A 15,344-nucleotide genomic window follows, 5' to 3' on the forward strand; every position below is an offset into this window, starting at 1 on the left:
CCTGGGCGCCCCACGCGCGGAGAGGCCCCGCGCGGGTTCAGGCAGCGTTAAAACCAGCTATATGCTAACGAGCCCCGCCGCCGGGCTCCTCAGGGGTCCTGGCGGGCAGACGCCGAGCGGAGCCCCGCACCTCGGCGGGGCCGCCAGAGGAAAATGCCGCCGGCGAGGCGCTCCCACGGCGCGAACAGGAAATGACCCCCTCGGCAGCCGCCGCTTTAAAGCGGAGCGGCGCTGCCCGCGGCCCCCCGCTCCCCTCGCCCACCGCCGCCCGCCCCGGCGCGCCCCGCGCCCCCCCCGCCGCCGCCCGCGCCGAGGGCTCGCAGGCAGCTCCCCGGCAGCTCCCCGCCCGCATGTGTGCGTGTGCGCCTGCCGCTACTTTGTGCCGCGGAGAGCGCGCAGCCCATGTGCTCTGCATGGAGGTTGGCGGTACTCTGTGTCGCTTGAACCTCCGCGAGCAGGCAAGATGTCCAGCGCACCACATGACCCTTTCTATTCTTCTCCTTTTGGCCCGTTCTACAGGAGGCACACGCCGTACATGGTGCAGCCGGAGTACCGAATCTACGAAATGAACAAGAGGCTGCAGGCGCGGAGCGAGGTGAGTCCGCGCGGCTCCGTCCCGCTCGGCAGCGCGGGTGTGCGGCGGAGCCCTCGTTAACCGGGCACTTTAATCGGGCGATCCCCCGTTATGTGTCCGTGCGGAGACAACTCTCGGGCTCGGCTCTGAGCGCTGCCGTAGCGGCGCGGCACTTGGGGCGGCACTGCGGGGCTCTCCCCGCGCCGCAGCTGGGGTCCGTCCGGCTGCTGCGGGGCGAGGCGCGGCCACGGAACCCGCAGGGAAAGGTGCGGGGGGCGGCTGAGCCTCGATCCGCTCCGCACCTGGAAACTCGTTACAAAGGGAAAGGAATGGCAGCCACAAACGGGAGCGGAGTTTTGCAAACTTGCGCCCCGGCTGCGCTCGCGGATACGCGTGTCCGGAGGACGGGCAGCCGCGCTCACGCCGGGTGCCGGGGGGGAGCAGCCCTCCCCGCCCCACCGCGCTGTCAAAGTGCCGCGGGACGGGAACCCCGCGGCTGCTGCCCGCTCCGGGCGCGGTGCGGGGCGCCGTGAAGCCGGACCAGAGCGGGGCAATAACACGGAGAGGGGACGTTCGGCCACTCAGGGGAAGAGCGGGGCGGGCTGCAGCCTGTTGTTGGCGTGGTTAACACGGCGCACTTTAGCTTGCTGGAGTATAGAGTGGCCGGGCTCGGGCTGCGCTGCTGCCATGTGGCTGTGTTTGGGCAGCAGACCGTCCTGGCGCTGGGATTTTCGCGATACTTTGCCGGCGGTGCCCTGCAAACACTTTTACAAAGTACCCATCTTTTATAATTAACAGCTTCCTACAGACGCCCGTGTCTGCCGGGTCGGTGTCACTAAGAGTGGCGGAACATTTCGGACCGACCCATTTGTTATGCTGTAGTTCCTGGAAAGAACGAGAGGTCACAACAAAATAAAGCACACATGCCCGACTGTCAGCCGAGCCATGGAGGCAGTGCCGCTCAGTGTACACAGTGCGCACACGAGCGGTGACCTGCTTTCTGATTGGCCGCTGCTCCCGGCTCTGGGCTCTGCCGCTGCTGCTCCCGCTCGCTGCTCTGGGGTTCGGTGCCGCTCGGTGCTGGCGGAGCTTCCAGCTGCCCCCGGAACCACTCGGTTCTGCCCGGCACTTCTGCCCCCATTGGTGGTGGCCCGCGGTCCCGGCCGTTCTGTTGTCCGTGTGGTGGTTTTGTGTGTGTTTTCTATTTTGCAACTGTTTGTCAGTGTCTTGCAACTCTGTTCCTGCATTCCTGAACATAGTGGCATTGTAGTTTCTAGACTTTGTCGAGCGCCAGAAGTCTGTATGTTCAGCGATTCCTTTAGGGTTCCACACTGAAGCCACTCTGACATGCAGTCAGTGTTCATTTCACTATTTTACATACTAAAATAAATCGACAGCCTCCAATTACAGCTCCATTCCACGCAAAAAGTTTTGGAGGGACTCATACAGCATCCCCTCCTGCACCTTGCTGAGACCCCGCTGTGCTGGGGGGCACCTACCAAGGTTTGGGATGGGCCGGATTGGGGACAGGCAGTAGCCCCCTGTAGCTCTGCTGTGGGTTCTGACAGGATCTGACTTCGACAGATATAGTGTTCAGTTAATGAAGGCCTTATGCTCAAGCATTTCTTTATTTATTTATTGTCATTTTGCGTTGGGATTGTTCAGTGTTTCCATTCTGGATGTCTGTTCTTTAATTTCTCTGCTCTGTGCTGTAATTATGGTTATTTGTTGACAGGTATTTTCTAGCTGGCTTCGTGTCGTCTCCCTTATCCACCAAATTAAACCCCTTCCTTAATAAAGAAAGTAATAATACTAAAAAAATAATACTAAAATAATAATACTAAAAAAAAAGGAAACAGATGAGTTTCCTGGGTCACTGGCGGACACCCTGCGCGGAATCTCACTGCCTCCTCAGGCAGGTGAGGGGCAGAAGTTCCACATTGATGTCCCCCTCTCTCAAGTGTGTTTGTGCTCAGGAGCTGAAGGCTTCTGGAGTATGTGTGAGTGGCTCTGAATTTCTCCAGTCCAGCCCTATGGAGTTCCACATGCCATGGTTGATGCTTGTGCTTTGGGTGATGCTCACATGCCATGTGAACATATGTCTTCAGGCAGCCTTTGGAATAATGTAGGCACAGTTCTCTGGAGGAGCCCTTGAGAGGGGGGGGGGGGGCGCGGGGGGGGGGGGGGGGGGGGGTGTGGGTAGTGAGTGCAAGGAAAGCAGCTGAAGGGGAAAGTTGTTGCAAAGGAACTGCCCATAGGCTGGGGGCAGCACGATGTCAGATTCTGCTCAGACCCAACTTCTGGAGAGCTAGTGGCAAGTGAGCCACTAGTTCTAAAAGAAGAGGAATCCTACAGCTCTTACTGCTTCTCCCATCTCAGATATGTGCCTGGACAGCCTCGGGGATTGTGTTGCTTTTTTTTAAAGTTAAAATGTTCCTAACAATCTCCTAAAGTTGGGTCCCCCGCCATCCCTCACAGTGGTGGAAGTTCTAAGGTTGGGTGTGTGCCTAATGAATGAAGTTGTGCACAGGATGGACAGAAAGAAGGAGTGTCTGTACGTCATGTCTGTCTCTTTCCTCCCTTCTATCTGCAGAGCTCCCCTTTGCAGTGAATTCCTGCAGGTTATGAATGGAGCTTATGGGTGGGTGAAAGTGATTCCAGTGAAGCTCAGGGCTGGTGGGGCTGCCATTGGGGCAGGTGTATGCCACGTCTGCTGCCATCAGGGTGAGGGCAGGGTGAGTGGTGCACCAGGGCAGCAATGCCCTCAAAGCTACTCTGCTTTCAGGGACCATCCCTGAGAGCTCTGCCAGCAGTGGGTGGAAAGGGGTACATATGCCCTGTGAGGGCTGTGCTGATCAGACGAAGTACCCAGTGGTAAATAAAGGTAACGTAGATACAGTGTGGATGTCTTTGTCACTCTTGTTTTCTTTCGGAAGAAAAGGTAGTGAGGAAAGTAAGGAGTGCTGCAGCCTGTGCTGGATGTACAGACTCGTCCTCTCCAAACTTGTTACAACTTTCTGGGCAGAACCTACAGCTCCTGTTTGAATCCAGGGTCAGTCCTGGGTGAGGAATTCCAATCACACCCAGGCAGGAGGTGGCTGTGTGATGTAAGGACTGGCAGGAGGCCACCACCCAGCTAATTCCTGTGTCATCTGAAGTAATGTGGGGAGCCTGCTTTGTGAGCTGGTGGACAGGAACACCTCAGCTTCCTCACAAGTGCTTCGAAGAAACCTGATTTTTTAATACTTTTTTCTAATGGAAATAAATACATGGTTACTTAATTCTTGGGCTTGCCTGGTTCCTGTTTGTAACGTATCAACAATCCAGACTTAAGTAAAAGTGTATTGAAATGTTTAATAATCTCTGGCAGATATAAAAATAAACCTTATGCACTTCTCTCACAGTTAGCAAACTTTCTGGGTAACTGCAATACAGATGTTCCCTTGCCATGTTTGTGGTTCAAGGATTCCATGACTGCTCACTCAAACTCAGTTTATCTTAACATTTTTGTATCTGCATCGGTCAAATGTTTCAGGAGAGAAGGGCTGTTGTTGTGGTGTATTCAGCAGTTTCTCAAGTCCTGGGTAATACTCAGTGTAGGCAAATTAGCTTCATATTTCTCTGTTCTTTATTAAACTCTACGTAAAGAAAAAAAAAAACAACAACAAAAAAACAAAAAAACCCGTCTCTTTTCCTCTTTGATGTTTTGATGTTGTAAATCCTTTTCCATTGTAATATTCAATCATTTGAAATTGCTCACTCTTAAAAGAAAACAAAAGGTGATTACATCTTGTAGATAATTATTTTTCAGTAGCAGTTCGCTGTGGATGGAGCACTTAAAGTTGCTGACAGCTTAAAGTCTGAGGCGTTGCTTTAGTGCCAATAATCAGAGCAATGTATCGAGCCTCTCACGGGTTTGTTGAGTCCCCTGTTCTGTATTTGCAGAACTTCTGTCTGTCACAGTGTATGGAATTTGCCCGTGTTTCTCTGCTGCAGGAGAGCAGAGCGCTCCTGGCTGGGAGGGCAGTGTTGTAAGGGTGACTACAGAAGTTGATTAGTGGTGAGTTTGTTTTAATGACAACTGGCTTAATCAAATCATATTAAAGCCCTTTGAAACTGTACAGTGAATTTTCAAAAGCAGAGATTTCACAATGGAAGGAAATCTAAAGAAAATTAAAAGCAAAAACAAAGGAGGACATTATGGTTATTTAAAGGGTACCAAATGAGCTGGAAGCTCACACAGACATTCGGATCCAAGCAAATATTTAAAGCAAAGCAAATCACAGAGAATCAAAACAAAATTCTGCACTTAAATGAAAGTCTCTTATTTTACTTCCCTGCATTGCTATCTGATGAAATAAGCTTTTCCTCTTCTTCCCAATGCAGTTTTAATAGAGTAGTCATAAAAATATCTGTTGTGACATCACGTTTGTTCACATAGCAACTTCGTATCGCAAACAGATCTCTGATGTTGTATACATAGATTTGAGTTTGTCCCATGAGTTTGTTTTGTTGGGGGAAAACAAACTTCTGTCTCAGAGAAGTTTTGAGGAAACAGCCATTTGTCCACAACCACACTAACAGTGCACAGCGATTCTAGGAACATCAGCAAAGGATTTGCAATAACTACTTCTAGAATCCTGCTTTGCTGAAACTGAGGTCAGTTTTAAAAGAATCCCTTGAACTCGTTTCGGCACACACTGGCTTCAGGATGAATTCGGGGCTCATTTTCCTGATTGTCTTTTATTTCATAGGATTTTTCATCCCTTCAAAAAACAAAAACAAAAACAAAACAAAAAACAAAGAAAAAAACCACCCCAACAACAAACACAAAACTGTTGCAGCTGTTTTCAATTAAAATTTTTAGAAACTAACAATACTTATGAGGCTGGGAAAGAAATAAAAGGCAGCTTCCTTTCCATGCTGATCCATAGCTTACAGTCGGGGATGTCTCACTGCTTTTTTTGTTCTTCCCCTAAAGTTATAATATAAACTACGTGCTTAAGGGACAGGGATTTTTTGGGGCAGGGGTTGCTGAGTGGGGAGGGGCAGAGTCGATGTGAAATACAGAGGCTGGATCCCCCTGTAAGTTACTGTGATGCTTGCTAGATCATTTTCTATAAATAAATCTTCTCAACCCTTTGTTTTCTCTCTCTCTCTCTTTTTTTTCCTTTATTCTTTAAACCACAAATCCACTTAAAAAAAAATCCCTTAAACTCAGTCTTTTTCCTGATATAAACAAGATTTACTGTGCAGATCCAGTCTAACAAATAGCAGCCTCTGGATGGTGAGAGGGAGCAAAGCAGAGACCACGATAAGGTCCCAGCCCTGTGCTCTCACTTCGGCTGGAGTTCTTCCTGCTGCTGGACTGAGAGATCAGATTTAAGGAATAATTTGGTTTTGGTGTGTATACTTCCTTTGTTTATAGAAAAAGTATATGGATGGATTGCTAAACATGTTGCAATATTTTTTAGCTGGACTTTTTGCTTCAAATGGTATTTGTTCGTATCTTTGTGCCAAAAGTTGTGTATCTACTGTAAACAGGCATTTCGACTGAGCTGATACTTTGTGTGTTTGCTTCTTCCCAAGCAAGACTTGCTTTCTTGGCTGTGCTGTGTAAACAAGCCAGCATATATCTTTAGTCTGCTGGGTGCTCCTGATCTGCTCAGTGCCTTGGCATGACCCTGGTGGGACACAGTGGCAGATGGTTTGTGACCTCCAAAATGGCTGGGGTAGGACAGTGCCTGTTGACTTTATATATTAGCCAGAAATAATGGAAGAAACCTCTCTAAGACCCTGACTGAAATCTCCTTCGGACTGTGTGTTTCTTTTCTTGGTTGTTGTTCCAGTTCAGGGCAGACAGAAAGTGCTTCATAGCCAGAATACTATTTCCATTTCTGTTACGTGCTGAAGGACAGCTGTGTACTCCAACACTCAAACCCAAAGTTACTCATCTAAGTCAGAGGATACTCTTGGTGCTTCTGAGGTAGGTGGGGATCAGCTAGGGCCACTCGAGGGCAACAAACATTGGGGTGGGATCAGCTGATGCTTCTTTGATAACTCCTTTTTTTTCTGTGCCTTATGGGGTTAGTGAAAAATCACTGACCTGGAAATACAAGACCTTTGCAGAAATAAAATACTTGGTTTTGATGGCCAAAGTCTGTTAGTAGTGTAGAGTCCTTTCAGCAGCCATAAATTTTACAGGGGCAGGCTGTCCTGTCCATGAGACATGGGCTCCCTGGGCACTGCCATTCTCCTCCATTGACAAGAGGCCACACGGTGAGCCTGATGGCCAGGCTGCTGTTCCCCTCTGCAGCATGCAGCACTGAAGCATGAGGCTGAGTGTAGCTGCTTCATTTTTTATGAATAAGCCATCAGATTTTTTTCATAACTCTGCAGCCTGTGTAGGTATCAGATGAGACCTGCTCCTGAAGGTCTTTCTGATGTCAGTACTCATATCCAAGTACTTATCCAGGGCAGTCACAAACTCACAACTGACACACCAAAACCATAACTTTACATGGGTTTCTAACTGTGCTTAAACTCTTCTGCCTGAGTACCTGCAAACTGAATAGAGGGATTGCTGTATCCTTCCAAGTATTTAATAAATTAGAACAGTGCTGCAATAACTCTCAGGGTGATCTGCAGTACCTGCTGGTAGCCTTCGTGCCACAGTCAGTTGCCAAGCCTGGTTAGACAAACAGAAAGTGGTCAACATCTGTCTGTGCCATTTGTGTGTATGGTTCAAAAGGGAAGATGGAAATGTTATCTCTGAGTATGGTTTTGTGATCAGGTTGGTCAGGTACAGCAGATTCAATACATATCCAGATCCTACTCATGATAGATCTGCTGTCTGCCAACTAGAGCATCCTTCATGACCCACAAAGGTTGCACAGGTTAGTTGCATGACCTTGTCTGTTGCATTCATAGAAACATTGAATATGTATAACAGTGATCAGACCAAGGATGGTCTGAGTCATAAAACCACTGGGCTCATTCTTCAGAAGCTTAATAAATGGATGAACCAGGTGTCTTTGTTGGTGTGTTACTATGTGATGTTTTCCAACATACTTTTTTTTTCTTTGGACTTTTCTAATTGATTTTTTAATTAGGTTATTTGGTGAAGTAGTAAATTGATTGGGAGAATTATGACTTTCTCAATACATCACATATTTGCATTATTTCATGTATCTTATTGTGATTCATGTTCTAGTTGTGTAGTTTCGCTTCAGCCATTAGCAGAACATTGTATCAGAGAAAGACTTGCCATCTGTTCTAGAGCGGGGTACAAAGAGATTTCTGAAATATTAATAACCATATTATACAAAAAGAAATATTCTAAATCTTTAACTACAGCAGTCACATGGAGAGAGGAAAAAGCTCAGAAAACAGAAAAGAGCGAAGCTTTCTTGTGTTATTATTTAAGCTGGAGCACTCTCACTTTATCCATCAGGAAGACAGCCAGCAGCACTGATGTTCCTGACCATCTTCTTTTCTAAGGAGTAGAGGACCTGCAAGGCAAGTGTGAAACCTGTTTTGCCCTTGGGTTTGCAAGCTGGATATATATACATGTGTATATATATATATTTACAACCGATGAAAGGGAATGCAAAGTGCTGCATACTCAGTCCCCCGTGTTCTAACAGTAACTTGCCACTGTTACCATCTTTAGTAATTCTTGTTTCTACTTGAAGCACTGAAAATCTTTTCACGTTATTCCATTTCACATCACAATGCAGTTATTGTGGCTGCTAACCATCATTAAGTAAAAGCAAAGTAGTTCCTGTACAACAATAGAAAATTCTTCCTGTTGAAGTCACCCACCATCTTGCAGGACCCTCTTTCCTTTGGTACTTGGCCAACGTTTGATCACCATTCTTCTTTTCCGTACCACAATGATAAAATCATCCACAACTTACAGATACTATATATGCATTTCCAACCATACTGCTTGCTTCAGTGGTAGAAGGCAGCACAATAACTCCCTCACCTAGACTTAATCACTGGAGTATCAGTTAACCCTTAGGGTAATTGGGTAATAATGTTGTTGATGTGATCTGAAGTATCATTTTAAGCAATTAGAAGTTCATATATAATGTGCAGCAATTATGCATTATATAGCGCATCTATCTGTTTTACAGAGCAAAAATTACCATATGTTTTGTGGGAAGCTTGGCATTTTGCACCGACTGGCGTTCTGCTTGTATTTATGAACAGCATGCCTGTAAACTGTGGTAATAACTCTTTGAAGGCCACACCTATGCACACTGTTGATTATGTTAAAAAGCAAAGGCTCATTTTAATGAATGTGTTGGCATGAATAATGGGACATGAAAAGCCAGCACACTGGGTAAAGGTTCATTACCTGAGAGCAACAAATGCTACATGCAAAATTTCCATGACTATGCACTGGAGTTTAACAGTGAATTTTCTTTGGCTCTGCTTGTGCTCTTTATGTGTTTGTGTGAACGTTTGATCACCGATGTTTTATTCTCACGAATAACTGTGGAATGCAAATTTCAAGTTGTTAAGCATTTTGGATAGAGCTGTTTGTTTTATACAGGCTGAAAAGTGCTTTCCTGTTTTTAGTTTCCAGAGCCTTCAAGATAGAGCCATGATCTTTAGAAATTCGATACGCCAGAGAGGAATCTCCCATTGCTTTGCAGTGATGACTGACTGGTGTATGCATATAAAGCAAATTAATGTCAATGAGTGGTGGCAATGGGAAAATTAAAGATCAGGAAATACGATGTACTTGTGAATGCTTTTTATTCTTAGGGCAAAGTACTGTTTACATTTTTAATGTAAATGCATGATAATAAGGAATAATAGGTGAAAAAATGAAAGTCTTCCCAACATTTTCAGCTTTAGTTCCATCTACGCTCCTCTAGTCAAGGATGAGAAATAGAAACATGTCATGTATGACTACTCGCAGTGTATATACTTGATAGAATATTACATGCTTACCGCAAACAATCTTGTGAAAGACAAGCAAATATATGTCTTAAATTTGAATAATTAATGCGTTCAAGTAAGTTGTAGTTAATTCCTAACAATTCTGAGTAAAAAGAAGAGTAGAATTCACAGAATTTATTATTTGATATGAATGATGAGCTCAGCTCTTTTCAGTGCCTCTTCACACTGTGGCAGGGTTAATAACGCAAAGTAAAAAGATCGTTCAAGACGCCAGAACACTGAGTACATCTCTCCTGTGGCAGTGCTGCAGGATTATTTAACACCCACATAAACAGCATCCGAGTTACCCCTTGACTGATTGTTTCACCCAGAGGATGGTTTTCATCAAAATACTCAGTGTCACCGACATCCTCATGCGGGCGGTGTGAGCTCTGGTGTGTAACCTGAAGCCACAACTTGCGTGTCTAGACTGACAAGAATCCCTCCATTGAGCCACTGTGACACCTGGTGGCTTAGGAAGTAACACAGGCAGCACAAAACTAACAGATAGGTAGGATCCAGAGGTTATTGATAGATGTCCTCTCTTATGGGTATCAGCAGTAGTCTCTTGGCTGGATTAGTCTACTTTGTTTCCTTGACGTAATTCAATTAATCAGTACTGGGCTTATTTCTGTTCATGGTCCTCATAACCCATATTTGAAGTGTTGTTACATGGGACACCACAAAGTCTGTTCTGCTTCTATCTCCAGTGTTCTGACGGTTGCATGTCATTCAGATTGCACAGAGAAGCACAGTTATGGCTGCACTACAAAGCTAATATATTTTATTTGTTCGCAGTCATTAATTTGGTTAACTAGGAGAATGTTTGCCTGGGAGTAGGTTATGTTTTGGTGCTGGGTATATTTGAACAGTGGAGTTGAATGGAAGATATAGCAAGCATTTGGCAGTGGGCACAGAGCTCTGTAATACCCTAAATTTAATGTTTTTCATCTGTGGATAATTCAGTAACAACAAAGTTATATTTTTATGAGTTATTCTTGATAAAATTGGACCAATACAGTGTCAAGCTGAGGTGGAGCTCTGTAGCTGTAGATGCTCAGGACCTCACAGTACCTGACCACTCTCTGTTGGTCACTTCTTCCATCTTCAAACAGCTACATCCGTGGTTGTTTGGGATCATCAGAGATATTTGTGAGGAGTTTCCAGAAACTCACACTTTGTGTAAGTCCTGCAGTACTTTCCTTTACCCCAATACTTGTAAAAAAAAAAAAAGCTTGTCAGTGATTGGGCTGAAATGGCAGGGGGTCTCCATCCTTCTGCTCCCCATTACCTTTTGGTATGCCCACAATGCTGTCACTTGAACACTACAGGTAGACAACACGTGCCTAAAGTTGTACTGAACTGTCTGCAGTTGGAAGCGAGCAGCTCAGTGCTCAGTGCATGCCATCTGTCTTATTTCACATGGAGGTACCGGATTCTTTGCTGAGCACTTGAAGTTGAGGGTGGCTACGGATGTTCAGCCACACTCCTCTCTTCATTATAATTATTATAATGTTTATTTATATTATGAATATGTCTATTATGATATTTAATTATAACATTACTGGGGCAGAGACCATCTTCTCAGTCCCGGTACAGTGCTAGCTCAATGGAGTTCTGGTTGTATTCTCCACTTCTCTTTGGTACTGTGTTGTATATTCTAACTAACTGAAGGCTGGAAGTAGATAATAGTATTTAAAATTCTTTCAACCCAAATTTAAATATAGCACATCCATTTTGATTTCACAAATCAAATGTTTTAATTGATATTGCATATATTTATGCATCACAAAGAATTATGTGACTAGAAATGCCATTATACTGCAGGTTCTTGGAAAATGACTGTTTAATGTTATTAACACATTTCATTACTTCTCAAATAATTCAGCGTGCTTGTGCAAATGTACCGGCTTTGCCAAGAAAGTACAAATGTATTTTAGGGTGGTGTTCGGATGGCTGATTTGTACATCTGATACTGTTATTAAATCTATTCCTTTTAAAATGTGATTCTTCAGTAGTTTTGTGTCAATCAGAGAAGTTCATTCCAAGCCCATTTTTTACTTAACAGTGGAAGAACAACTTATCTTAAATTCCTCAAGAAAAGCATATTCTTCTTAATGAGGACTGGTGTTGGGTGATATGTATGTTATTTGGAAAGGATTTGGGGTGAAAATATTACAATGTTGTATTATAAATAAGTAGAGATGAACCGGAGAGGTTGTTCTTGAGAAGAAAGGCAACAATTATTGTTTTCTTTTATTGTTTGCACTCTACTGATTTAATTAGCCAGTGAGAACAAACCCACTTGGAATATTAAAAAGACAAAATTAACTTTCCCCTCCCCCTTCCCCACATCTGTTGCCTTTTGGAGGCAGCTCACAGTACCAAAACTATCCAATGCCTACTGGACTTTGCTGTCTAATAGACATTACTTGTGTTTGCTTGAAAGTAAAGGAGCTGGTTGTAAATGTTTTGTTCCACTTGTGGGGGAAAGAGGCTGCTGGAAAAAGCGGGCTACCTTAAGCAGAACTGAGACTGTCTTGGTGTGTTACACAAATGAAGGTAGTTACAGTTACAGATGCATTTCTGAATGGTGATCTAATAGCAATCTTAATGATTACCACACTATAGAAACATAAGCTGTTCCTGAGGCTGCTTCAGGTTGAGAAGAGTCCTGTGAGGGGGTTATGTGTTGGTCAGGAGCAGGATAGCATGGGTGAGTAAAAGCTGCCTTAGTGATCTCTGCTATATTTCATTACTCTCCCACTTTCTGCAGTGTGAATTAGGAGAACTGAATTTGAATAAGGAAGGGAAGCAGTGCACTGCACCTCTGCAGGGTGAAGCCCAACCTGTGCACAGGAGCCTTCCTGCTATCCAGGCTGGAGTGTGAATATTAATGTCTCATCCTAGGTTGCGGTTCTACAGAGCCAAAGGATGCTACTCCTGCTCAGCACCCATCTTGGTTTAGGCTCATTTACCCTCTGCAGACCTGAGAACTCTTTTAGTTTTGTTAATGCAGCATCTTAAGACAGCAGCAAAAAGAGTGTAATTTTTAATAGTTTTCTTCTCACCATTTTTTAATGGCAGTATTTTTAATGGCACTGTTTTATTAAAACATTTTTCCTGTGGAGAGCAGAGAACCCTCCAGATTTTGCTGAAGGTGGCCTTTTGCAAACACAATTACCTATATAATTTTCAAGATTATTATTAGCGAGTATATGACACTATTAGGACCATGGAAACTTGGACGAACCCACCTGGTGTGCAAATTTTGTTAGCAGAATAGCTATGCTAAGCTTGAGAACGCCGAGTGTGATTATAAGAGTCAACTGAGAAATATAAATTGAGAGCTCAGCCCAGCGGTCTCCCCCTTCCTTAGAGATTGATGGCACACAGATGCATGATTGCAAATAACGTACTGGTTGTGGGCCAGAGGAACTGCTTTTTTATTTTTGTTTTTTGTTTTGCTTTGTGGTTTTTAGTTTTTGTTTTCTTTCCTAATCTGGTTTTCACTCTCACAAACTTCCTAGGTTTGTTTCAGGCACTTCTTCCTGCTTTGTAACTGCATTGTCCTGTTACAGGCAAAGTTTTCCTGTTTACAGCAGTGGGACCAGCATTCAGCCCGGCATCTGGATGTGCCAGATTCATCTCTGCCAAACATCTGCAGAAGCTGATTCAGTAAAAATTTGGGTTTGAGACCAACCTGTTCTAATAATAAAGAATTTTAGGTGATTCAGAAGTGAGTTTGAGACATCTTAAACTATCAGGAGGGCATACACAGCTTTTAAGCATGGTCCGTAGTTGTCTGTGTGATAACGTTGTGTGTTCAGGGGCTTAGATTATGTTTGCACTTATCATTTCACAAATGCCAAAGGTATAACAGAAGGTATTGTTAAAAACAGAAGCACTCACTATCAGGGAATATTGAGAAGCAAAGCAAATAACAAGAAAGTGGGATGAAGTCGAAAGTCTTCATCGAGAAGTTTAACTGGAGTGAGAGATGAATGGCACATAAATTAGCAGAATAATAGTTAGATTTGGCATGCTGTAGAAAGTAAATCATTTAGCAGAGCTTATCCACATTCTTTGAAAGTGGACTTCAGAGTCAACATAGTTGGATGTATTAATAAATAACCCATTTAAAAAGATTTGTTATTACCCTTCTTCATTTATTTGGTTCCAATGCCAATCCAAAACAAGTCTTGGACATTCATAGTTAATGTTTTTAGTGTTTTTCTGCTGCTTTACTGAGGAGGGGAAAGGAGGCAATTAGATGAAATTCATGGCCTTTTAGCATCTGATCAGCCTGCAATGGGCAGCATATGTGGTTTGTGGCTGATGAACTGGCAGACTTGTAGCCTTGGTGTGACATCAAGTGCAAACGTCAGATTTGTGTAAGCTAAATGTGGGCTTTCAGAACCCATCTCTCCCATGGTTACCGTTTTTTAGGAGCTGTGGACTTCTCTCTGTTAAAATCAAGACTGAAGGAATCCAGCCCCTCATTACGGTTATGGACTTGTGTTCTTGGCAGCATGGCTGCAGTAACTCAGCTCAGCAGCCTTTTTTGTAGATGCATTTTCTGTACAGCGCTGTTTTCTGTACAGTAAACAGTGACTTATTGCTTTAATAAGTGACAAATGGATGCAGCTAGCAATTGTTAGTTCTGCTGAAGTAAATAGCAAATTCTTCATTAGTTTTAACAGCACCAGCATAATATTTACCTTAAAATATGTGTTCCTTCAGCATGTTTGTATGAGCCTTTGGAGCTCTTTTGCTTAAGAAAAAAAAAAAAAAAAAAAAAAAAAAAAAAAAAAAAAAAGAGAGAGAGAGAGAGAGATTGAAATAATGAAATAATTACTTCTATAGGATTTTCTGTATGCTGACAAGTTGTTACTGTTATCTCATAGTTGCATTTAAAAACCTGTGGGTGCATTTCAGGCCATAAAGTAAGTTTGCAGAAGTGCAGCCACTTGCATTCATTCTTGTCTCCCTTGCATCTGCTTCATGATTTATTAATTTGTAGAAATTGCATTTGAAATTTCCAGACATCTGAACCTTTTTCAGCATCAAACTGACCACTGATCTTAAAAAAAAATCATCTACATCAGCACCAACTCAATCATTGACAAGGGCTGGAGGAAATTAAACATCTGGGATCTGTTAAGATTTTTATTTATGCTTTTAAATATTGAAGTGTGTATTGCTGCCTGCCTTTTACGCTTTGAGCATGAATCCATTAAAGTATGCTCTCAAAACACAAGTGGTTGTATAGTGAAGTGATTTGGGCTAGAAAGCTGGACACAGCTATGTAAGCATGGAGGAATCGCAAGGAAGTCAGTGACGGTGGTGAGCACTGATTGATTTATTTATTGCTGGCATCGAAGACATTGCCAGATTCTTTCCAAATATAGCAGAATTAAATTCCTAAGTGGCTTCTTGCCAAAAAGGCTTTGCTCTTGCATTTATCTGTTTTCCATGCACTGCACCTTTGAGTCAGAAACCTGTTGGAGTTTCCAGTCTTCCATGTAGGAATGATGGCCTCAGAGTTTCTCAGTATCACAGATTCAAATAATCCCCTTCCCCTACCCTTACCAATAGGCCTCTTGGGACAGTTTCCTTAGCTCTGCCAAGTTTCATGCCAAACCTCCCACACTTGAGGCAAACTCCACTAATTCCTTTTAGCTCCTCTGTCAGGGCACAGGTTTAGCAAGTTGGGGTCTCTGAGGTGTTCTGTCACCACAGGAACAGTAAATATAGATAGTAAATATATTGCTGAACGCCAACAGGAAATGCTGCTGTTGGGCTTTTGGAAAGC

General features: G+C 43.8%; 1 protein-coding gene across 9 annotated transcripts in view; it reads left to right on the top strand.

Moving 5' to 3' along the window:
* Positions 1-302: 302 nt before the first annotated feature.
* Positions 303-15,344, top strand: part of LDB2 (LIM domain binding 2) — a 207,258-nt gene continuing 192,216 nt past the window's right edge. For 4 of the 9 annotated variants that reach the window (XM_015862859.2, XM_015862861.2, XM_015862860.2 and 1 more), the window contains exon 1: positions 305-595. In XM_015862859.2, the coding sequence (XP_015718345.1) occupies positions 464-595 (132 nt within the window). In that variant the 5' untranslated portion in view covers positions 305-463. Of the gene's footprint in view, positions 596-15,344 lie in introns of all 9 variants that reach the window. The other 5 variants (XM_015862864.1, XM_015862866.2, XM_015862865.1 and 2 more) reach the window with 2 other exon arrangements.

The sequence above is a fragment of the Coturnix japonica genome, chromosome 4, assembly GCF_001577835.2.
Source record: "Coturnix japonica isolate 7356 chromosome 4, Coturnix japonica 2.1, whole genome shotgun sequence".
Lineage (NCBI taxonomy): Eukaryota > Metazoa > Chordata > Aves > Galliformes > Phasianidae > Coturnix > Coturnix japonica.